Source organism: Strix uralensis, chromosome 16 (genome assembly GCF_047716275.1).
Source record: "Strix uralensis isolate ZFMK-TIS-50842 chromosome 16, bStrUra1, whole genome shotgun sequence".
NCBI lineage: Eukaryota > Metazoa > Chordata > Aves > Strigiformes > Strigidae > Strix > Strix uralensis.
In genome coordinates, this window is record NC_133987.1 from 2,976,963 (window position 1) to 3,002,140 (window position 25,178).

At 56.1% G+C, this 25,178-nt stretch overlaps 2 protein-coding genes across 2 annotated transcripts in view; both read right to left on the reverse strand.

The window, feature by feature from the left end:
• The window catches only part of NHLRC4 (NHL repeat containing 4), a 35,668-nt gene that overhangs the window by 9,017 nt on the left and 1,473 nt on the right, over positions 1-25,178 (reverse strand). The window lies entirely within an intron of this gene.
• PRR35 (proline rich 35) lies at positions 1,498-20,035 on the reverse strand. Its single transcript, XM_074886321.1, has 3 exons — positions 19,911-20,035; positions 6,364-8,075; positions 1,498-5,301 (listed from the first exon to the last, which is right to left on the reverse strand). Exons 2-3 carry the CDS (start codon positions 7,983-7,985, stop codon positions 4,368-4,370), a joined length of 2,556 nt encoding a protein of 851 aa, XP_074742422.1. The 5' UTR covers positions 7,986-8,075; positions 19,911-20,035; the 3' UTR covers positions 1,498-4,367.

Here is a 25,178-nt window from a genome sequence, read left to right on the forward strand (position 1 = left end):
TGTGTCCCAGGGTGCCTGGGTTGCCCCTGCACTGCCTCCCTTTGCTGTTAACCCCAACAGAGGACTGAGGCTGAGCTCACAGCTGCACCACTGCAGCTGCAAAATTGTTTGTGAATGCAGCAAACCCACCCTCAGTGTCCTCTGCTGTTCCCTGGGGCCACATCCTTGTGCTGATGGGATGGGGAGAGCAACGACCTCCTCTTTTACAAGAAACCTTGAAAACATTTTCCTTCCACTGCCTTGCCCAAGATAAGCCTTCCCTGAGGGTTTGTTTATTAGGAAACTTCCCCCCCTCCCAATCCCTGAGCTCTCCTTTGCTCTTGAACCTGGAGGAGAAGGAGCAGCTGTACCCACCTGGGGTTAGAAACCCATAAAAGTTGTGCAGCTTCATTGACCAGGAGCTGCTGAGCTCCGAGCTGTGCTGGGGACCTGCTGTGACCCCGCACCCCCCCAGCCCCAGGAGAAGGGGGGCTGCTGCCCTCGGCAGGGCAGGGGAGGAATTTGGCTGGGTCCTCCAGCTGTCGATTGGGACTGGTCTTGGCCCAAGTCGGGGGGGACATATGCAAGTAGGGGGACTTTGGTCAACCATGACCAAGAAAGATGGCTATCGAGTGGGCCTGCTGTAAAGGACAGGTAATGGCTCACTATCAGATGCCTTTAGGGTGACCAAATAGCCGTGTAATGGGCCCTGTGCTGGAGTGGGCTGAGGGCCCTGGGGGTGCAGATTGAAGACTGGATAAGCCACCCCGGTAGTTCAACTCCCATCCATTATTTAAATGCAAAGGTAATTGCTTTCATCTTTTCAACTGGAATGGTGCCACTAACTCAGCCATCTCCCGAAAGTCCTATCCTGGTGGCCCAAAAGCAGGAGTCCCTGAGCCAGGGACTGCCCTTGGAGACCCATGGCAGGGCAGAGAGGGGAGCCATCCCCTCTGTGGGGGTGCCACCAGTACCGCTGGGGACAAGGTGCAAAGGCTGAGTGGCAGGGTGGCACTGGGGACGTGGGACTTGACCCCGCACCCTCCTCTCTGCTCTTCCCTGCACCAGGACCCAGGCTGTGGTGCTGCAGCCCCATGGCCCAGCCGTGGCAGCTTGTCAAGGAAGCTGGACTGCGTCTATCTGAAGGAAAAGGCTGTGTGTGTGTTCAGGGACTTCTGCAGAAGGAATTAGGACACTCATGGCTCCTGTGAGGGCATTTCTCCTCCTGATGACTGCCTTCAGACATAATGGACTGCCCCTCTCCCCAGCATGGGACAAGCCAGTGGGGTCCCAGTGCTGATCCAGCAGAAGAAAACAGCCAAAGCCCACCCCCTAAATACTGACCATGTGCAGCCAGCATCGACATCCGGCCACATCCTGCTGATGGCTTACCCTGAGCCTCCGAAACCCAGGGAGCGCGTGGCTCCATGATGGAGAGCTGTGGCGTGGGGCTGCTACAGGATCTGGTCAGAGCAGACAGGGCTCCCGGGAGAGAAGAACAAAGCAGACAGCAGCGACTCCTGTTCGGAGGTTTTCCCTTTAATGGTTTGGTTTTTGTTTTGTACATTCGTAAAACTGTGAACAATAAATACTGTGTGATTGGCCTCCACCTCCCACTTGCCCCCCGGCTTTCTGTGGAGTGATGTGGTGAGGGCTTCTGGCACCGGTTCTGCTCACAGATCTGCCTGGCTCGGAGTGTGGGCACTATCCCAGCTCAGGGTGGCAGAATGGAGTCAGGGACCGGGGAGGGAGAGGTGACTTGTGTACAGGCAATATCTCAGCTAAAAAGGGGTGAAAGGCAGCACTGCCTGATGATCTGGGCACAGATCTCCTGCTGAAGACCAGAGCTGCTGGTCACAGAGCTCAACTGCCCCTCTGGTGTCTTGGACCTCCAAGGTGTCCAAGTCCAGATGGGGATCTGCTAAGAAAAACAGCGTGATGCTTGGGGCTGGGAGGAGATGGGACTCCTGGGTGGGCGGAGGGACCTACACGTCTTGTTCCTCAGAGGAGGTAAAGGCCGGATGGGCAGGGAAGGATGTCACAGGAGAATGGGGCTCCAGCTTCTTGGGTGTGCCTATGGGTGCCCTGCTGTGTGCTGGATGAGGGTCCTGGGATAAAAGATGCGCAGAGAATCCGGTGTAGGGGAGAGTAGGGAGCCCTGAGATGTGGGAATGGGGAGGTGCTGACATGGGGGACAGCGGCTGCCAGGGCTGTGTGAGCAAGGGAGCTGGGAAGGGGTGGGTGATGGAGGGGCATGGGGTGGCAGAAGAGGCTGGAGGCTGTTGGGAGTGGGTAATGTGAGCAAGGTGCTTGGTATGGAGGGGCCTGCTGTGCTGACGCTGTTATGGCATCCAAAGATGACAGCACTATTCAAACCCACCTCCCCTGGGCTCTGGGATTGAGGATCCTGCACCCTAACTGGGGTCTGTTCTGGTGGGGTTTCATGATTTCTGCTTGGGCCTTGTGGGGCCAGGGACATGCTGGGAAGCAGCAGGACATGGTCCATCGGGAAGATCTGGAGTTGGCTCAAAAGGGCCACAGTGCTGAGCTCAGCATGTCTCCTTTTGAATGCCCCCCTGCTCCACACTTTTATCCAGAGAGAAGAGATCAGTAACTCCACAGGCTTATGTGCCCTAAGCAAAGTCCTTGAGTGAGAATTAAACCCCTTTGATGAAGTGGAAACTTTGTCCAGAGAGCAATCAGGTAAGAAGAGTCAACTCTTCCTGTTGTCTGGGTCCATCAAAGTACTTGGGAGCCCCAGGTTCCATGTGCGGGCTTGCCTTCTTCAGCCACCCACAGTAGGATTGTCCACTTTGTGCCCAGAGAAGAGCCAGCATCTGAAGCTCCCTTGCTGTGCTGTGTATGTCCCTTATTTGTGGCTTTGCTTGCTGTCCTCTTTGTCCTGCCCTCCTGGCCCCCATCCCAGCTCTTCTCATTGCAAAGAACAAGCCACAAAGAAAAAGCCACAGAACAAGCCACAAAGAACAAGTTGATGAAGACCCTGGGTGCTAACAGGAGACCCCACCATCTCCTGAACAGGGAGTGGGGATGGGAGAGGAAAGGGTGTCTGGTTTTTCCAAGCTGAGGAGAGCACATTATATCTGCCACAGTGGGAGGGAGTCCAAGAAATCTTGGCCCAAGCGCGGGGACATCCTGAGCCAGCGCAGATGCTGCTCAGCAGGGTGACAGGGGACAGGGAGGTGTGACTGCCCTGCAGTGGGTACCAGCCTGCCCAACAGAGGCAAGAGCCCCCAGCAAGCACGGGGAGAAGGTGGCCTTTTGGGAAGGCCGGTTCTCATCCCACAAGCAGCAGGCACCTGCCTGGGTGGTTGGCTTTCCAGTGCGCTGGCTGAGGGGTGGACACTCAGCATTGTTCTAGCTCGGGGCAAGCCAAGTGTGTCCCTTCACAGTTGTTTTTAGGGTCTTTGCCACTTGAGCAGTGGGGTTTGTGGCAACATCATCTCACCCATTTTGCTGTCCCATGTGTCATCATTTGGGGGATTAGGACTAGTGGACAGGAGCTTGTGGGAGCTGTACTCTACAGGATTGGGGCCTTTGCCAGGAACGTGCATCATGCCTGCATGGGGAGAGGACATTGGGGCAGAGGAAGGGAAGTTCCTTTTTGTGTAAAGGCAGAAGAAGGAGCCAGACACTGGAGGACTGGTAGGTAGGAACAAATCCCCACAGCCCAGCAGTACCCACACATGGCAAATGCTCTGGGCAGGAGAGCTCAGGACCCAGATGTGGAGCTGTGGCAAGGTGGTTCCCGTGTCATCTTGTCATTGTGGCTGGGAGGATGTTCTTGTCTCCACAGTGCGGAAAGTACTTGATCTCTGGATCAGTCCAGCTGGGCATATGATTCCCTTCTGTGACCCGCAAGACACCATGGGGCAAAGCCACCATGTCTTTGCTCTGTACAAGGTGACAGCCACAGTCTGTTTGAGCACAACCATGGCCTTGCAGATGCCCCGTCTGTGGTTCCTCCCCTGTCCACAGATCATGGGAGCTGGGTTGCAAAAGTCCCTGAGTGTCTCTGATGAGAGGGCTGGATGAGTCTTCTGTTGAAAGCTTGGTGCTTTTAGCAGTTTTCTTTTTTTGCCTGCTAGTGAATTCCCTTTTGAAGGGAGCTCCAGGACCAGGGAGCTGAGGCTGTGGAGCATGCAGAGCCCAGGAGCACCGTCCTTGACACTGGAGTAGTATAGGGACTGTTTTTTTACACCTTGTGGAATCAGCCAGGGGAGTTATCTGGGAGCCCCTGCAACAATGCCCCAGCCAGGCAGTGGTTAAACTTTCATCCATGGGGAAGAGGGGGAGTGGAGAGGTGGGACGCAAGGAAGGTGAAGCATGAGGTGGTCAGTGAGATCCAGGAGCTATCAAGCAAGGTGAACTTAGGGGTCAGCATGCAGAGGGCTGTGGACACACACTGCGTCTGGCTCGCTGGGAAGGCTGCAGGACAGGGAGCGCTGCATGGCCCGGCAGCCCAGAGGCCCATCCTCAGTGGTGACCGGGAGCTGAGGGCCCTGGGTGGTGCTGGATCTGCCATCGGAGCACAGCAGGACACTGGAGTCTGCCTCGCACTTGGTGGTACGGCTGTAGTAGGGCTCCATCACGTGCCGGAGCTCCAGGGGCATGGTGAGTGGCAGGACCTCAGCCTTGATTACAGCACCCAGGTGGGCCTCAGAGGAGGATGCCCGGAGGCTCTCAGATCGGCTCATCTTGATCAGCAGGTCGATGGTCTTGTTCTCAGCCTCCAGGAGGCAGTTTGGGAGCCCCTCCCCATCTCCAGCCTCCCCAGTGGCCGTACATTTGTTGAGGGCCCCTTGGTCTTTGCTGTGGAGCTTCTCACTTCCCAGGCTCATGTTGCAGGACTCCTTCTTGGCCTGCTGGATCTTCTCTGTACCTTCAGAGGATCTCTTCACCGAGAGGTCCAGAGGCCCCTCGTGGGGTTTGGTGGCTTTTTCCAGTGCCTGGTGGATGTGGTAGAGCTCCCTTCGGATTTTGACCAGCTGGTCCCTCAGCTCTTTCTGCCCAGGGGTGTCCTCCTTTGCCAGATCAGACAGTTTCTTTTCCACCTCTTGGTACTCCTCTAAGGTTTTGGACAGGTCCCCGATAAGCACAGTTGTGGCCTCAGAGTCTGTCATGGTGGCAGAAGTCTCTTGGGGTCTGCTCTGCTTGCAGAGGCCATGGTCCAGGCCAGCACCCACAGAGGGAAGAACTTCAGTGTCATTGCCCCTCTCCGGTTCCTCAGGCCGGCCTGCGAGGACCTCTGTGTGCCACTGGTCCAGGGCTTTGGGGATGTGGCCAGGGTTGGCCCTTGAACCACTGCAGAGAAGAAGTGGATACAATCAGTAGGGAAAGAGATAGGAAAATCCTTGGGCATATCTCCAGGGCCAGCATTGCCAGATTCATCCAGAGTTCCTCCACTGCCTGCTGCCAGCACGAGGCCCTTCCAGGAAGAGCTTTGGTCTGAGCATGCAGAGCCCTGGATGGACCTGCTCTTGGCATTGTTCTCCCAGGAGGTGGATGGACCCTGACACAGGCTATTTTGTGACACCCACCAACAGAGAGACCAGTCTGGGGAGATGGTGCTGATAAGTGATGCCACCTCAGCTAGCCAAACCTGGATTCTCCTTCTTCTTGGAGCACTGAAGAACGTTGATGGAAATGACCATTCCACAGTCCTGAAGGCCCAGTTGGAGGGGATCTCTCCAGCCAGCCTGAGAGCAGGGAAGAGGCAGGTGGAGATAGAAAACCATGGAGAGCTTCTCCAGAGAAAGCTCCTCCAGGTGCCAAAAGCAGTGGGTTTTACAGTGACATTTTTCTTGGAGCCACAGCTGGACTTGCACAACCAGGGGAGGAACTGAAATTTTGTTAAAAGGAACTGTGCACATTTCTAGCCCCAGGTAAAAGGAAATGTTTGGAAATGTGACCCTCCCTCTGGACTTTGAAGCCAGAAGGCAAATCAAAGGAATGCAAATGTGTATGTTTAAAAATAGACAATGATTGTTCCAGCAACCCTGGAATATCTGGGGACCCAAGAGGAGATTTCCTGGTGCATGGGGAGCATAGGTCCACACTGCACAGACACCACATCACTTCTGGCTCTGTATAAAACAGGGGAAAGCAAGGGACAGCAAATGATGACATAGCCCAGGTGCTGGGACGCACCTGAATGCTGTTCTGGTCCTTTGCTCCTGGAGAGCAGAAAGCCCTGCTCTGAGTGGGCATTGGTGTGGACCACCAGTCTGGAGTGTGCTCAGCCCTTGGAAACTCATCTCATGATTTAGAGGCAAGTGGGGGGATCAGTAATATGATGGGATAGGAAGATGATGTTTAGGGCCAACCAGCGGTGAGGAAGAGGCAGAGACATCACAGGCACCTTACCTGCTCTGGTAGCTGAGTTTTCCAGGCATCAGCCTTTCAGGTCCTATCAAATCCAGCCCATTGGCAGTGAACTTCCTCTTCAGGGAGTTGCCTGGAGGACTGCTGGTCTCCAGACAGGTCACCACTGGTAACTCTGTCTTCCGGATGCTGCTGGGGGCAAAAGCACCATCTTTCATCCCCACCATGGTTTGGTAGATGTCAGTGGCTGGCTTTTTGCGTAGGTTGCTGAGGCCCAAAGGTGTGTTGCTTTCCTTCTCTTGGGACAGCCATTTCTCCTCTTCTTCTTGCCCCAGCGTGGCAGGGTGGCTGAGCTCGGAGGCTGGTTCCTCTCTGACACCTTTGGACCAAGGAAAACCTGTCTTCAGAACCGGTACCTTCAGGAGCCCTGGTTTGGTTGGCTCACTGGGAGGTTTGGCTTGGGGTGGTGTGGGCATGACAGAACCCACCAGCTGCTGGGCTTCTGGCTTGCTGGAGGACATCTTGCTTTCAGTGGAGCCGAAGGTGTGGTCAAAGAGCAAGGGGTAGTAGAAGCGGGGAAGGAAGGCTGACCGTTCAGGGCTCTGCAGAGGCTGGAAGTGGGAGGCATGTGGGTGCATCAGCTGGGCTGTGGAGGCCAGGAAGGGCAGCTGAGCCAAGTGTGGGTGTGTTGTAGCACTGTTGGCCATAGTGGGGCTCAGGTAGGAGAAGAGGCTGGGGTTTAATGGGTAGTTAATACCCAGCAGTGAGAGGTTGAGGCCCTGAGGTTCGTGGTAGTCACTGTAGGCTGGAGGAGGGTAGCATGGGATGATGTTGCTGTCAGTACAAGGTGGGGAGACCTCAGGTGTGTTTCTTCTTTGCCCATTTGCCACCAGCTTCCACTGCTCCATGAGGATCCCGCTGCTGGCCAGGCATTTCTTTGGCACTTTGCAATGCTTTGGCTTAGCATCTAGGTCTGGGGAGGCCATTTCCCTGCTTTTCATGACGTGGTTCTTGAGAGAGAAGACATCTGTGATGATGAAGTCAGGCTCTACCTCCTTGCAAGGCTTATCCCTCTTGTTCTTGAAACCAAAGACCAAAGTGTTCACTTCTGGTTCAACTGGGTCACCTTGGCAACCTGTCTCTTCATTTTTCTCTTTCTTCTCCCCCGCATCCATCTCCCTCAATAGGCCAGCAACATCCTCCTCCTCCTCTTGGAACAGGCCACCTTCTTCACTAGCCCCTTCAGCAGGCAGGATCTCCACCCCTGACATTGGCTTGTCCTCATGGCCATCCCTGCCAGAGGCCTGCTTGGTCCTAACTGACCCTCCCAACATGGCCGAGGAGTCACAGGTCTCCTGCTCATCCCGCCGCCCGCGCAGGCGGGAGGTGTCCGTTGTGTGCAGGAGCCGCAGCTCCGGGTGGAGCAGATTGCCCTTCTTGTAGGGCCAGTCAGACTCGATGAGGAGGGAGAGGGAGTTCTTGCACAGGCTGTACTTCATGTGGTTGTAGAGGTGGGACTTCTCCATGCAGGTGAAGGGGCACTGGAAACATTTGTAGTTGTATGGCTTGCCCCATGGCCGCGGGATGTAGTGAGGCTTTTTTGGCTTCCTCTCCTTGTGCTTGTAGACCGAGGTCAGCTTGCAGCCCAGGTCGTCCTTAGACATGGTAGCGGGTACCTGGAGATGACTCCTTGTGGGAATGGAGGGACACGATGTGTGAATCTTCCCACACCTCTCCAGGAACCACTGTGTGCCCTGGAAGAAGGACAGCATGAACTGGTGAGCTGTGTCTGCAGCTCCCCTGGGGACATGGCTCTGCTCCATGGGCACCTCCTGGCCGCAGGGAGAGAAGCTGCTGGGGCCTTGGTCTGCAGTCTTATGTTTGGGATTTAAACCCAGGCCAGAGATGGAATTTTTGCCCAAATCTTATTGTGTGCCTGTACTTGCTGGCCCTATTATTAACCCTCTTCTGTCAAACCACCCCAGACAAAAAAGGAAAACAAACACTATTAAAGGTGTTGAAACTAAACCACCTCAAGCTGACATTGAAGTGCCCAGGCAACCTGCATGCCCATCCAGAGCCTCCCTGGGGCAGCCTCTGCCCAGCCCAGGGATGATTTCCCTGCTGAGAGCAAGGAACGAAAGAGAAACCTGCCCACAGCCCCGAACTCTGTGCTGGGCACGGACCTGTGAGGCTTTGCTGTCTCCTGGGGTGCCGCAGTGCTGGAGCCGACTGAGATACTCCAAAGCTCATGCACCAAAGCTGATGCAGAGCTGGGCTAAATGCAGATACCTGCAACCCTGCTACACATGAACGTGCAGTCATGGTGCAAAGAGGACAGTGGGATGGACAGACAATGGGGAGAGGCTGAGGACTGACTGCCTTTAACCTGGAGTGGCTGCTGGAAGGGCAGTTCTGCCTCCCTTACTGTGTGGGGTTGACCCTGTCCTGTGTCCCCATCCTGTGCCAGGACAGGGGTAATCTGGCCTGGAAAACCAATCCAGGCTAAAACACACCTCCCCACTTCCAGGTGTCTTCCCCAAGATTGAAATGTCTGGGAAACGTCCCCCGCAGCCCCCCGACGCAGGGCTGGCCCTTGTGTGCTTCCCACTGCAGCCTCCCTGGGGATGGTGGAGTCACGCCTGTCCTGCAGCCTGTCACCCCGCCTGCCCTGGGAGCAGGCAGGGGGACACAGCACCCCGACTCCTCATCTCCCAGAGGGGCTGGATCTGCAGAGGCTCCACACTCACAAAATTGGGCTTCTCCACAGATGGCCAAGCAGCAATCTCTTGCAGTTGCAGGGCACCCAACGCCAATGCACACGCGGGCGTCACCCCTCCAGACGCTGCTTTGCCCTGGAGGGACTTGCTGGCTCCTTCCCCATTAGAATAAAAAACCTGCATTTCTCCTGGGGAGGGTAGTGAATTTGAGGGCTCAGTCTGTGTGGGTGGGGCTCATTTCTCAAGGGCCAAATCCTTCCCCTGCCCTGCAGCAGGTCCTGGGGCAGAGCTCTACCCCAGGAGACCGCACAGCCAGGCTGGTGTGGGGATGCACAGCCCGGGAAGGAGAAGGGGGCAGCAGCATCTCCAGATTGCCCCGATGTAGCAGCTGGAGCCATTTGGGGAAACAATCTGCTCCCTGGCTTTTGGGGAGAAACAGACAAGTTCTGCAGGATAGGAAGGGAAAGAGCACATCTCTGTGCACTGGGGCCACTGCGACTTTGGGCAGCCAGGACCAGGAGCTGCCCGGGGGCAGGTCCAGGCAGTGGCTCAAGGCCCTGCGACGGGCATTGCTCCTCACCAGACCGGAGCGTGCTCATAGCCTGCATCCTTCTGCACATGGCTTGGGGGTCTTCCCCATGGAGCTGAGGAGGAGCATTGCAGCTCCCGGGGAGGATGGGCACAGCAGGGCCGAAAAGCTGGGATCAGAGTGGGATGGGCAGGGAAGGGGCTTGTGTGGCAGCAGCACCATGCCGGGAGGTGGGTCGCCATGTGGCCCCGCGATGCTCTCCACCTCCTGGGGCTGGGTTCACGCCTGCTGCAGACAGCTGCCCTCGGTGAGCCCACCTCCTTGGGGCTGGCTGCTCGCCCCACAGCCCCCTGCTTCCTCCCTTGAGCGTCCCACTCTGGGTACACATTGCTGCTCTGGCCACAGCCTGGAACACTGCATGCCCTGCAGGAGCGGTGGCCCCAGGGACAGTCCCACCAGCCCCATGCCTGTGGCTGTGCTGGGCTGAAGGATGCTCCATGCTCTGCTACCCAGGCTCCTCACCCCCAGCACTGAGGAACATCACCTTCCCTTGGGAGCATGGTTAGAAGATTTGCATGAGGGGAGAGGGAATTACCTGTGCAGGACCCTTTCCACTTTCTTCCTGAGGTTTGTCGTCAAACAGCAGAGAGTATCTCCTGCCTGCAATGGGGACAGGGAACAAGCTGTACTGTGGCTTCACCAGGGCAGCGCAGGAGCCTGCGGGGCAGGCTGAGCTGCAGGCAGGGTTTGGGGACAGCCCTCTGCATGCCCACATGTCAGTTGAGCTGGTAGCTGACCCTGCTACTAAGATCTGGTCTCGCAGAAAATAGGCAAAAACGTCCCCTTGTAATGAACCTGTGTCCCCTGGGATTTTGAGGGGCGCTCCAAGGGAGCAGACCTGGCCTGCAGCATCCAAGGCTGATTTCTCCCATCGCAGTGGGATGTGCAGACAGAGCTCCGGGCCTCCCGCCTGCAGGTTCACCTCAGTGAGCGACAGCCTGCCCGCCTGCCCGGAGGGACATGCTTGTCCTTGAGCCCTTAGACACTTTCTGCGTGCGTCACGCCTGTGAGCCGTGAGAGCTCTGCACACCCGCTGTGATGCTCGGGGGAGCAGAAGGGATGCAGCAGCAGCTATGCAGGATGGGGTCCCTCTGAGCATCACGCCCTGGCTCCAGCCACTAAGCCTGGGGTGCCCCAAGTACCCTGGATGTGGTTGTGCCCTGGTCCCCTGCCCCATCTCCCCGTACACCTGCTCTGCTAGAGGGCAAGAAAGAAAGAGTGGCTGAGCGGGGAGCTGGGCACCTCGGCCCCGCTGCGATGCATGCCGCCTGTTTGCAGGTCAGTTGAACAAACATTTGCTGTTTATATGCCAGAGGCAGATTAAATCTTTGCTGGGAGACTGGAACTGGTTGTTCCATTCCTGCACACCTGATCCTCCTCCTCCAATGCTGCTGCGAAAGCCGTTCATTCACCTCCTGTGCCCGGTGACGCGGGGGATGGCAGGGAGCCGTCCCACACGGGACAGGCACCTTCCATCTCCCTAATGCTGCAGAGAAGAACAGCAAGGGAGGAGAAGAGGAAAGAGCAAAGAAAAAGAAGGGGAGAGGGTGGGAAAGTGCCCCGTGTGTGAGCCAGGCAGGCTCCAGCGGAGCGGAGGCATCCCCAGAGCCGGATCAGACCCTGCGGAGCTGGGAGACAGGCATTGTGGCTCCTGGTTGCTGAGCAGTTCCCGCACCAGCAGATCTTTGTGGTCTGCTGAGTCTCTCTCTGCCACAACACATTATTTCCAGTGGGCTGTCAGCTGCGGCGGTGGGGGCCGTGCCTGGGGGCAGCGCGCGGCGGGGACCGTGCACCTGTGCCTGGGAATTGCAGCATCCCTGCTCTCCTCCCCGGGACCGCTGAGGGGAGGGGGGCCACGGTCAGATGGAGGGAGTGGAGCGGCAAGGGGAGAAGAAAGAGAGGGAGAGACAAAGGGAAGGAAGAAGGGAGAGATGCCCAGGAATGAGATTTGCAGTCCCCAGTGCTCCAGTATGGAAAAAATCCCAGCCCCAGCCTGAGCTCCAGACACAGGGATGCAGGGAAGTACATGCAGCCATCGCGGCAGCTGAACTGGATCACATCAAAAGTCCGTCTGGCTCATGTCCCTAATAACAGTCAAAAGCGGGTGCCCAGGATGTAGGGCAAGCATCTACAGTACTGCTCCAGTTTTCCTAAACCCTCAGTCATCACAGCGCATCCCTACAGCAGACCTGCAGCAGACAGCAGTGTCCTCCCCATCCTCCCCACCGTGAATCTGCACAGGTTTCTCTTATGCTGTGGAAATGTTCAGCCCCCAAAAGCATCCTGTAGCGAGGAGTTCCCAGCACACCACACAGAGCTTCATCCTTCAGCTTGCTGGTCCCCACAAGTTTCGTTTGATGCCTCCTAACTCTTTGGCTGGAGGAAGCAGCAACCATGGTCCCTGTCCACCCTCCCGCCATGTGGTTCACCATCACACCCCAGCTTCACCGTGTCCTTTCCAGACTGAAGCTGGACATAGGGTCAAACCCTTCTAGACCTTTTCCTCTTCCCTGAGCCTCCTCCCGGACTGCAGCAGACATTTGCAGGAAGGGGCTTGGTCTGGCAGGTTTCCTGTACCAATAAAAACCAGCACTGCAGCCATCTCCACCTATAGGTAGGCATACCCACACCCATCACTCAGGATGGGGAGAGACAAAAAGACTCTTCTGAAGTGCAGCAGTCTGGTTCAAAGACAGGTCTTCTGCAGCATGTGTGTCCATCGCAGCTCTGCCACTGTGAACTTGTCCTGATCGGCTTTTGCAGAGCCCCAAGGGTTTTTCTGGCTGGAACAAAGACCCCATCTCACAAACTTATGTCCTTCCTTCTTTGCCACTGTCCTCTGAGTCCTCCAGTGCTGTGTGTAGGCTGCCAGGGAGCCACAACGCTCCCATGGAAATTGGCTGCCCTCAACCTTTCCCAGATGGCCGTAGGACGTGGCATGGAGGAAGGGGCTCAAGAAAGGTGATGAAGTTCTTCTCCACTCAGTGATGCTGGGATGAACCTTCTGCCTCACACCTCGTCCTGCAGCTGCAGGCTCCTGTGGTCTTTCATGAGCTGGCCTACCCTGCATAGGTGGGAATTCATTTGCGGTCCCCTGCATGCCCAGCACCAGCTGCAGGGACAACTCTTCCCTGCACCTACATCCACCCAGCTGCTTCCTTCTGGGCTGCCAGGTCGCTCATGCTCCCGGGGCTCAGCATCACGCCACTCTGTGTGGTCTCAACATGGCTATTTGTTGGCAGCAATTGCCACCCCAGGGCTGATGACTGTGCTAGACAAGTGCTACAGTGGGGATCAGGGGGAGGGTGGCTTTTCTATGGGATCTCACACTAACTCCACAAGCCATCGCTTTCCCGCCATTACCCAGACTCTCCCATTCCGGTTCTTCCCATGGGGTATTATCCCTTTTTCACCAGCGCCAAGGCTGGAGCAGGCAGACAGGCATCGCAGGGAGGGGAGCGGGTGGCAGCGGGGAGCCGCCGATCAATGCAAAACACTTTCCCTACGCTACATGCGTTTGCCGCAAGGGCTGCTTGGCTATTAGTGGATATTGGGTCCCTTTTTATTTTCATAGCCTGGGGTTGTGTGATTTGAGCTTTTAAGCTTTATCGGAAGCTTGGATGAGAGCAGTTGGCCATGGCAAAGCAGCAGGAACTTGGCAAGAGGAGGGAAGCTTGACTGGTGGGGCCTGGGAGCTCTGCACCTCCCAAACCTCACCCCATACGGTGGCTGTGTGCTGAACTGCTCTGGTAAAGTGACTGTGTGAGGCCATCCTGCTACCTCTGCCTTTGGGGGTCCCTACATCAGCGGCTTTGAAACTATTCCCACCTTGAGATGTGCCTTCCTCTGGCTTGCTCTCAGTTGTTGCACCAAAATCTCTTCTCTTCCCAGAAGGGCCTGGGGTTTCCCATCTGCCCCAAATTGCCAATCTTTTCATGTCTGCCCACCCACCACGTCTTTGCGTGCAAGGCCCAGAGGCTGTGACCCGTGTCCCATAGCTCAGTGTGGCTCTGCTGCCAGGAGGGTTCTTCATGGCCACTTGCATGTCTCTGTGTGTGGAGTCACCAAACCATGTGCTTCACACCCTGGGGACAAGCCAAAGACAGAGTCATGGTCTAAAAATGTGATAGCATTTGGATTCCCAACCTTTAGTTTTCTAGCCTTTGGAGGAATCTGGAGTTTCTGGTTGGAAAAGCTCACGTTCCCTTCACAGGCAGCTTTTGATGAGGGCCACCTGCAGACCCAAAGCCAGTCTGTAACCCTTCCCAAACACCAGCCCAGACATGAGGTGGCTCCATCTTTGTAAGCACTGCTACCTTTCGAACTGTGGGGTCTCTGGGACCACCTGCCCACCCTTGGAGTGTACATCAGGCCACATGATGAACTCACTCCCTGCTGTGTGCCAGAGCCACGGTACCTTCACGCATGCAAGTCTTCCCTAATTTTGGGTCAAAATCTTCTCCCTTCTGTGCGCTTTTCCAAGATGTGTTTCTATGTCTCTGACCTCTCTTGGGCTTCTCTGCTTCTAGACTCCATCCCCAAAAAGCAGCTGTCTCTCCCTGAATCTCAGTTAGCCTGAAGACTCCCTGGGGCAACCCCAGCATCCTATGAAAAGTACGCGTGGTGGCAAGTGTTCAGCCAAGTGACAATGGGTCGGAGTCATTGTCTTCTGCCTGTGACACACACTGCACAACTCACAGGGTCCTTGAGAGATGAGATCAGGCCATCACAGCCTCCAGGCTACTCTCCAGAGATGTGAGGGTCCTCCACCGCAAAACGCTTTCCTACCACAGCCTTTCCTGCCGCAAGCCCTTCAGGGTAAGAGATGTACACCTCCTCGTGAGGAGATGTAAGACTGTCTCACCACATTACATCAACCACCCGCACAAGCTTGTGCTTGGGCTCCACTACAAGCATTTTCTATGTCTTCCTCCACCTCCACTTCTACCTGCTAATGGAGCCCCAGAAGATCACAGGCTCCCAGCCGTGCAGTCAGTGGCTCAATGGCAAACAGACCTCCAAATCTATGAAGACAACATCAGTCTCCAAATGAAAATGTGCAGCTGGGTAGAGGGGAAAGTGGCTGTATGCAAACCAGGGGGGTCAGCAACATGGCTGGCACTCAAAGGTATGCAGAGGCAATGGTGTCCAAGGCTGGCATGGTGAGCAGGGGAAGAAGATGAACATCTGGAGAGAAATGGGGGGTGCCTGAGAAGTGCATGCATCTGGAATAAGAAGGCATGGTCCAGCTCTCCTACATGCTAATGTCTGTGTCATACCTGTGATGTGCAGGGCTCCTGGAGGTTCAAATGGTGCCACAGTGTTACCTTCCTAGTGTTCCCAGGGGCTGGAAGGGTGTTTGATGTAGTCACCTTTGAGCTGGACATGATATGCTGCATATGAAACATTTCCATAACTTCTTCCAGTTTCTATGACCTCTGAAGTTTCTTTCCCTTACAGGTTTCTCCTTCTCTTGCTGGCCTGACAGCCCAGGACGGTGTTCCACTGCCTGTGACCACTGCCCTGGGAGGTGCCCTCTCAGCCTTCCACTGGGCAGACCTTTGGGGGTGGTGGCACATCTCCAGAAGCCCCTTCCTCCTGGTCACCTGGGCCCATCCCCTTCTGTGTGCTGGGGCACACAGACAGCAGTCTGAGCAGGGCAATGTGGGGCTCAGCTCTGCTGATTCCCAAAATCCATCTCTTCCTCCCACCACAGACCAAGCCATGTGAGGGCCCTCAGTGTGGACATGGACATTAGATCATCTCTTCTGCCTCATCGCGAGCACAGGATGGATATGGACACAGTGCACCCTGCCACCTCCCCTGCAAAGAAATGAGCTCTGTCACACAACGAGGTGCATTTTGTCATCCCTTGTCCCAAGGCTCCATGATCTTCCCAAACCTCTTCAGTCAAGTTCCTCTGCACCAATACTTAGAAACATTCTCCTCCTTTTCCCTTTCCATTTATTCTTGGACAGTTCACACTCCTTAAATGTGCTGGGGATGGGAATGATAAGAAAGGAAGGAGATCTCTGCTTTGGTTTTGCTGGCCTAGCAGAGCCCAGCTCTCATCGTGTCTCCTAAGACACACCAAAGGTGGCCAAATGTTTCCATCTTGATATAACCTTTCTCACATCCTGAGCTCTCTTCCACAACATACCTGCTGTGGTTGTACTAGCTTCTTAGGTGTCCTGCTCCACCGAATCAGTCTCCATCTTTCAACCAGAAAATTAACCTTATTCCAGCTCAAATCCACCTAGTTTCCTCTGAGGATGGAGACAGAGAGCCTTCATTTCTACTCTGGCTGCCCACCTCCTCCCTTGCAGTCCAACACTATGTGTCCATTGCTGTATCCTCACTTGCCTCGTTGCCTTTGCTACAGAAAAGGATCTGCACACATAGACATCACAACCACTTGCCTCAGCCTTTCCCATCCATGTCTTCATGTCCCCATTCAATGCTTTCTGCTTTCTTCAGGGTCTCCTCCATCCTCTCTTCTCTTGGTCCAGCTCCTGGCAGACAAAGTTCTGGCTTTGCTCATGTGATGGACGTGGCTCCTTTCCTGCAAAGCTGCTTTTCAGCCAGTTGACCCTGAACACGTCCTGCTTCACAGAGTTACTCCATCCCAGATGCAGGACGTCATACTTCTCTTTGCTGAGCTCCAGCAGGTCATTGCCAGACCATTTCTCCAGCCAGGTGCTGTAGAACCCCTTGCTCAGCACAACCCCTTGAGCCTGTCAGTCCAGCAAGTTTTTGACCCACGTTGTCCTTATGTTTCCAATTTGGCCATGAGGATACTGCAGGAGACCATGTCAGGAGCCCTGCTAAGGTCACATAAACAACATCCCTTTCTCTCCCCTTATCTAGGCAGCTAGTTGTCTCCTTGCAGAAGGCAGTCATGCGGTTCTGGCATGATTTTCGCCTGGTAAATTCACCCTGGCTCCTTCTCGTCATTCACGAGACTGGAAAGGACTTTGAAGAGGACTTGCTTCAGAGCCTTCCCAGAGCCCAGGATGAGGCTGGCCCATGCTGGGTGCTCCCTGATGGGTCTGAGCCACTTGTGCCACAAGGCACCTTGAGTCAGGGGCCATTGCATCCTTGCAGGGACCTCTGCACATCTCAGCAGAGTGTGGGATGGAGCAAGCAGTGCCCAGGGGATTGCTTGGCTGTCCCACAGCTGACCTTCTTGGGACTTTCTGAAATGGGTCAGCATCCCTGGGGGCTTCCCAAGCAGAGTCCTGCTGGTGGTGGCCTCATTTGGGATCACCCCATGCAGCCAAAGAGCCTTCCTCAGTGCATCCTTGGGACATGGACCCACTAGCAGACACACTCATTCACTCCCTCCCTCGTGCTGGACCCTCCTGCCAGCTGAGGAGAGCAGGGGTGGGCAGGGGAGGGCAGGAGAGGGGACCACAGGAGTAGGGGACAGACCTTGGCACAGACAGAGTACACCCCTCCTTCTTCTTGTCTGGGATCCTGGCTGTCCCAGGGCAATCTCCAAAAGATCGCCCCTCCCCTAGGTTAGAGGGCAGGTCTCTTTTTAGCCAAAACATGGCCAATATGGGACAATGATTTCAATCACCCCTAGAAAAGGGGGGCTGTTGCGATGCTGTGCCCAAACCCAAGAGAATGTCGCGCTCAGCCTGCCAACTCCTGGCACTGGCAACTGGCAATTTTAGGATGCAGCCAGCAAGGGAAATGTTTAAATCCTGAGAAGGTCTAACCAGCCACCAAGGAGCTGCCACCTGCAAAGGACTGAGTATATTTAAGGTAAAAGCTGATAAACTAAACTGGTGGGGGTGTTGCTGCCCCAGTCTGGCAGCGGTGTGTGCAGTACAGACTGAGGCGCCGGTGCAGTTTAGTGATCACATCCATTAAACCCAGCCTATTGTAAAACTCATTTCAAAACAGCCCCAATTAAGAACCTCCCCTGCTTCTGCCTCCCTACCCTTAGGTGAGCACAAGCAACTCCAGCAGCTAAATAAAAAGCTAAAGTGGAAATGGTTTACCGCTGGTTGGGAGAGCTTGGGAACAGAGGGGAAACTGCAGAGAGGAAGAGATGTTTGGGATCAACTCCAGTGAAGGTGCAGGAGCTGAACCAGCCAGAAGCCCTCTCGCAGGGATGGGAAAACCCTGGCTCTGGGCCAGCAGGCAGGGAGACCTGCAAAGTCTGCAGGAGACAAGCTCTGATTTTTCCTGGGGGTTAACACGCTCCCAGCAGAGAGGAGGGAAGCAGGAGGGACGTGGCCCTGGGAGGAGGCTGACCAGCGGGCACCCTGAGCACGCCAGGCAGAGCTCCTCTTTGCAGCCACTTTTCAGGCAGATTCCGCCCCCCCCAAACACACACTTAGTCTCTTAGTCCCATTTGTGACGCTGTGGGCTCACCTGCAGGCAGCAGACGCCTCTCTGCCTTCTGCCTGTTTCTTGATAAGGGTGTTTGGTTGGATTTTTTTAACGCAGATCAAGGTGGCCCCCAGGGGGATGCTGCCTGGTGGTCTTGCTCCCTGTGTTTCCAGCTCCTTCCCCCAAAAAAGAAGGGCAGAGCAGCTCAGACCTTGGCCCCGCACCACGGGCAGCATTTGGGCTGCAGCACAGGGATGTCGCTGAAGGCAGGGGCTGAAATGCTGAGCGGGCAGGTAACACTTGGCCATGAAATCACCCAGCAAGGTCTGTACTGGCCAAGGAATGACCAGGAGGAGTAATAACGGCCTGAGGCAAAGCCACCGGGACTTTACGCAGGGATGTTATTAGCTGGTGCATAAAGCGGGGAAGGCAGCTCATTAACCTGTGCTGTGCCGCGGGACCACGGCAAGTGGCTGTGCAGCCGCATTTCTGCAAGTCCCGGGCTGCCCGGCACTGCGTGTCGGCAGCACCGGAGGGTTCTGGGCCAATGATGTCAGAAGCAGCCGCTGCGAAAGTCCTGAAGATGCCTGTGTGGGAAGGGTGTGACTTTCTGCCTCCCCCCCTTCAAACCTAAACTGCCTCTGGATGGGGCAGGACTCTGAAATGCCTGGGGGCTCCAGAAAAGGGTGAGAAGACCCACGGGAATTGAGGGTGACACATCCACAACCTCCCGTCATGGATTTTCACAGAGGGGAACCCAAACCCTCCCTGTGGAGGTGGTCGAGCAGGACGGGGTGAGAGCGGGGTGACCCCATGCAGCCAGAACCCGACAGATACCCAAAATCTCTCCCCATCCTAGTCCCAGGATTTGCCACCACTATGATACTGATCTGGGACTTACTGACCTGATTTCCTTGTCCTTTTTTTAAAAAAAAGCTCTGATTGCTGTGAACTGTTCCTCGTTATGTGACCTCTTGATTTAATTGCCAAAATTACTGTAAACACACATTCTCTGGTGTGAAGAGGTATATTCCTAGTCAACACCATTAAACATTTCAGTAATTAACCTCCTCCAACAATTCAGCAGCTCAGTTTAGTTTTCGCTTCGATTAAGAAGGATTTAGAGGAAAAAAAAATCCAGATAATATGGATAATATTGTCTTACTGCTGAATTTCACCCTTCCCCTCTGCATTTCTTTTTCATAATTGCAAATACTTATCACGTCTCCAAGCCTGCAGAAAAGAATTGCTCTTCTTGATTATTATACAAACACAAATACGTTAAAATTAATCTGCACTCTGTGCCTGCCCAGGCTGGTTTCCAATACATTGCTTCATTTTTTCAGAAGGAAGAAAAGTCAGACCTCTGCAACCCACCACACGGTCACGGGGAAACCGTCCAAAATCCACCAGAAACTTTCTATTGTCAGAGACTCGCGTGAGCAAATTCCCAGCGAAGGCAATCGGACATGTCATTAGGAGAGCAACCCAAGCAGAAAGGCCCCATATGACCTCCCCGGTGTCGAGCGCCTTTAATAAGAAGGAGTTACGAGGCTTGCAAAGAGACTGGCGAGTTGAATCAAAGAGCATCACTTGGAAATGATCGCGTCCCTGCATCCAGTGGTTTCTCTGCCATTCCCACAGTTTGCATGTGCCCCGTCCGGGTGCTGGCTCCTGCCCCCTGGCTGAGCCCCTGGCTGAGGCACAGCACCCGGCTTCCCCAGGCACCACAGGACAGCTGGGGGTTTTTTTTGGGGAGAGTGGAAAACTGATGGGAGAAGGCAGCTTTTAACAGGGGGAATGTTTCCCTCTCGAGGTCATTGCGGGGTTTTTCTTCCCATGCCCAGACCCGCAGTGAGACCCTCAGCCGCCCCAGTGCCTTCCGCCCCCTACCCACTCCACCCAGACCCGAAACAGATTGAAATGTCAGGACTTACAGCTCGGCCCCCTTTCCTGTCCCAGCTGGGTCCCTGCTCAGGGCTGGGAGGCTGCGGGGAGGCTGGGGAAGCAGGGCGAGGGCTGTCCCCCCCAGCTGGGACCCAGCATTCCCAAACCCCACCGAGACGGGGGGCAGGTGACTTCCAAAGCTGCTCCTGAGCATTTACAGGCTTGTTTGCAGGGAACATCAAACTCGGGAACAGAAGCACCAACGCAGGAGTCATTCCCCCCCCCCCCCGCCGTCCCTCCCCACCCTCTTGCTTGGTCTCATTTGTACCGATTTGCCCCGCAGGCTTCTCGCTGATTTGCCATGTCCCTGGCAGGGCTTCGACCGGGGAGGGGGAGCGGGAGCCAGACGGGGAGCGGATGGGGGGGAGCCAGCCATGAGGAGGGTGGTGGGGAGAGGGATAGGCCAACAGGAGCCTGGCTTGCCAAAAGCAGTTCAGACCTAGAAAAAGCTTTAATGTGCACAGACGGAGCAGGCTGGGAGCAAAACCAGCTGGGCTGGAGGAGAACGTGCTCGGCGAGAGGCTGGTTTGGGGCTGGGTGCGTGTGCGGCTCGGGGCTGGCTCCTTGCTCCAGCCTTCTGCCCCCGGGGGGCAGGCAGAGGTGGGAGGGGAAGATTAGGCTTGAAAATTCCCCTCCTAACGTCAACTTTCCCTATCGACGAGTGATGGGCAGGATGCCAGCCTGGTTTTCTCCGGCATTAATCATTTACCTGCTCCAGCCGCCACCCTTGCCCTGACAGCTCCTGCACCACATCTCCAGTGCAAGACGCCCCACTTTGCATGACATGATGGGTCCCCTCGAGCTGGGACAGCCCCACCATCTTCCCCACCCTGTGCCCATCCTACAGCTCATGCCATCATCCTCACCCCATGCCCACCCTGGAGCTCGTGCCCTGGGATCTCTGTGTGGGGCTGAGCACCATCACTCGTGGAGAGAGACAGAAGCCACCCATGGGGGTGATCCAGACCTTGGGTAGCCCTCTTCTCCCCTTGCAGGTCCCTTTCTCCTACAATAGTGAGCCCCAGGCCACCCAGTTTTGGTGGCTGGTACCTACCTAAGCATTGGCCCTGTCTGGGAGGACCAGGGGCAGCTGTAGCCTGAGAAACCCCTTGCAAGATGCTGGATCTGGCCCAGACATCCGCGTCGGGCTGCATTGTTTAATGCAATTCCTTAAAATCGGACCCTCCTAAAACTGCCACGTGGGGGGCTCTGGCTTTGCTCTTGTCCCCGAGCCGTGGCCCTTCCCAGGCGCGTTGCAGGCAGCCGGCCCCAATCTGCTATGGCACAGGGCCACCTGTGCTGGCTGCCCATGCCATCTGCGAGGGGGGAGGTCGGGGGGAGCCGGCTGCTGTCCCCCCCCGCCCGGGTCAGCGAGCAGGGAGACAGCCGGGGGGGGGCACGGCTGACTCACTCCATCCCAGGATGCTGGCACTGCCACCCGCACCTGGCAGGAGGAAGAGGAGGGGATGGCGGCAGCCCCCACTCAGGTTTCTCTTGGGGTCTGCTGCCGTGGGGCTGGGGGGGTTTCTGAGCCCTTTGGTGGGGTGCCCGGTTAGGGACCGGCTGCACCCTGATCCCCCTGAAAGGCTGCAGCACCACAGTCCCTGCTGCCTTTGGGTGTCCCCTTGTGCAGGGGAGCAGAGGTGGACCCCAGCCGAGGTGTGTCTTTGGGGGTCTCTCAGATCCAGAACCCCCGTGCTCAGCCATGGGCACAGCACCGGCGCTGGCACAGGGGTGTCCCAAGGGGAGCAGCCCCAAGTAGCCCCGAGAGCCTGTTAGCAGGTGGGGGAGCTGGAGATGGCTCTGATCTGCCCTCCTGCTCATGCCATCGCCTCCTCCCTCCCTGCTCAGCTCTGGGAGCATCCCGAGAGCTCCTGGCTGTGGCCGGAGCCCACCGTGTGTCTGGGGCTGTACAACCGCTGGAGCCGGGCACCAGCAGGTTCATTCCAGGAATCCCCACGGGCGCTGCGGCAATCGCTGTCCTGCTCACGGGGGACGTTGTCCTTTGATGAGACGATAACGGAGCCTGCCCTGCGCCTTTCTACAGGTAGCCGGAAAGTTTTATTTGTCACCAGCTGCTGGAAAGGTCACAGTGTCCTCCTCCCCCTTCTATTTCTGGCCTGTGCCCTTTCGCCACCAGAGTGGGGAAGCGCTCCCATCCGCTGGACCCCGGACATGCCGTCTCGGTGCGGCCGCATCCCTGACACCTTGGCCCCGGAGGCGTCTGGGAGGGCTGCGGGGAGGATGCTTTCCGACTGCCCGCGCACTGCCCACGCCGGCTGGGCTTTTTATGGACCAGAAAAACTGCTGCGGGGAGATGAGAGCTGTGTGCGGGCTGGGTGCCGTCAGCTTCAGCCCCGGCACAGGGAAATAATGGGAATTTTGGGATGCAGGCAGCATGCCTGATATTCCTGGAGTGTCCTTGCTGCAAAACCTGTGGGAGAGGGGTCTGGCCCCGGGTGTCACGGGCACAGATGTGCTCCCAAGGTAATGGGGCTGAAGCAGTCATGCTATGCCTGATGTGGGGTGATAGGGGTGCAGTGGGGACCGTGGGTCTGGAGAGACCCTGGGAAGCACCAAGCCCTCACCCAGGGGATCAGTCCTTCAGCACACACATGGGTGGGCAGGCAGGCAGCTGCCAGGGGCTCTCAGCATCCCTGCACAGGCTGGGGTGGTGCCCGTGATGGGAGGGAGAGTCACAGGAACACTGGCAAGGCATGGGCTGTGGGATGCTCCTGGGTCTCACTGGTGCCACCCAAAAATGGGGAGCAAAAAGAGAACACTCCTCACAGACAACAGGAAACAGAAAAAGAGGATTTGCCCTGAAAATTGCCCTTTGCCCAAACCCTGCAGTTTTCTTCCTAATTCTGGGAAATACCCAAAGCTTCATCTGAGCTCTTCTGTCCTGGGGGGCCAGGCAGGACCAGCCCAGGGATCCACTGGTCTTCCTGGCCACAGTTGCCTGGGATCACCCCAGACCCAGCTCTGCGTATGCAGATCAACTTGCAGCTGTGCGAGCAGCCCCATTTGTACCCCAGGGAGGGCAACTGCAGAACCCCATTGCTACCCACTTCATCCCAGCACATCTTGGCAGGGTTGTGAACTCAAGAAGAGCTGCAGAGGAGCCCAGGTCCCATTTCCAGTCTCCCCAGCTTGCCCAGACAATGTTGTCCCATTAGACCTGACCTCGCTGTACAGAGCCCACCCTTTTCCAGCTCTGGGCCAGCCTGAAGAGGCTTAAGAAAAACCCCGGGGAGCTTTTTCATGCCTCTTTGTTCACGGAGCAAAGATATTCCCAGCCCTGAATCTATAGATTGGCCCTTAAACTAAAACAACCTCTGGGGACTAGAGAAACAAAAGTAGATTTTGGTTGTGGTTTGTTGTGTTTTGTATTTTTTTCTTTTTCTTTTCCTGCATAGACAGCCTTTGCCCAGGAGGGGTTAGCATGAAAAATGCATGTGGGGATTGGGGGAATGGGGGAGTGTTAGGAAGAAGCTATCGATCAAGTATCTCTGAAAGCCACACAGCTGTGCCAGCCCCGCTGCCTCTGCCAGCCCTTCCTGGCGCTCTCAGTGCCGGGCTCGGTGCCTGCCCTGGGTTGGGGCTGGGGTGGCTGATGTCATGCCCAAGAAACCACCCCGCATCCCGGAGATGAGCCCATGCTGGAGAGCAATCAAATGCCTCTGCAATTCCTGCCCTGCCTGCGGCTCCCTCCAGCCAGGCTTGCAGCTCGCTCACTGTGATATGGCACGTCGGGAATGGGGATGTTCCCTTTTCTCCCCAGATCCTAAGGATGCGTCTCCCAGGCTCTGCGGGACCATTATAAGGATCTATGGAACAGCAATGGCTCTGCCCTCTGTGCCCGTCAACCCACTCGCCAGCCCCACGCCTCTGTACTGCTCTGCTCCAGCAGATCGGAAATAATAATAATTGCAAATATTAATGAGCCCAAGCCTGATGCAAAAACAAACGACAGCCCAAGCGCCAAGGTGAGTGACCAAGCCTACCTCCTGGCATGAAAAGAGCAAGCCAAGGGCATCTCTGTGTCCAGCAAGTGCTGGTGCTGGCAGGAGAGCAGGGACACAGGTCCTGCTCCCAGCTCTGGAGCTGCACTTGGGCTGCCCTCGCAGCTGCCTGGGGGCTGTAGGTGCCACTGAGAAACCCGAGGTACAAACCCTGGAGTAGGGCAAGGCACTGCAGGGGTAAAACCTTCTCCAGATGGTGCTCACCAAGAGCAGGAACACCAAGGAATGGCGCTGGAGTGGGTGCTTTGTGTTGGCGATGTCCCCACCACCAAAGCCAACACTGCTAGCTAAAACTGGAGTCTGGGAGAAGGGGCAGGGCTGACTTTAGGCGTCAGCTTAGCGGAAAGTGCCCTGAAATTTGTTCCACAGTTGAAATTTGGGAAGAGTGGGAGAGAAGAAAAGTAGTGAGGAGAAAAACAGCTGGAGATGGGAATGATCTGATCCCATGAGGGGAAAAGAAACCCTGACATCTTTGCTTCTCCCTCTGGCTGGGCACTAGTGTACCACGCTGGGCACCTCCTGCTTCACCAGCAGGCACCAGGACAGGGGCGCCCGGTGGTACCTGCTTAACCACTCCTTCACCTGATTTTTCTCCCCCTCTGTGACATGTGCAGCTCCCGGCACGGGGGGTACAGCTCGGTGCCTGGCTCGCAGCCAGGATTTTGCAGTGGGGAAGCTGAGCACAACTGACTCAGCAGGGGAGAGGAGGGGGCTTAAAAAAGCTGTGGGAGTTTGCACTGCCATCAGTTCAGTACGGCAAATCTGAGACCATTTGCCACCAGAAAGGGTTTTCAAAGGTCCATCAGCCATCCCCTTCCCAGAGCTGAGGTGTCACAGCCACCAGCAGCCACTGGCCAGTGTCATCTCCTCTCCCAGGGATGTGGTCTAAGCCATGGACCAGGGACTCCCTGAGCCCCTGCCAGTTCTTCCTGTGCTGCCTGATCCTGGCGACACTGAGCTATTGAGAGCAATCAGATTTTTCCCCCTCACCCAGGAAAAGCTCATGGCAGCAGAGAGAGTTTGGTCCAAATCATTGACCGTATGGCAGGATGCCTGGCACAGACCCCTGGCTCCCTGGCCATCACTGCCAGCCCCCCCACGCACCTCTCTGGCCCCGTGTGTCAGGGGGGGTATCAGACCTTGGGTCCGTAACTCAACTTGGTCACATGAAATTGCCTTCAGTAACGGCAGCTCCAGCCGTGCCCAGAGCCCCAGTGCCCACAAGCAGGGTGC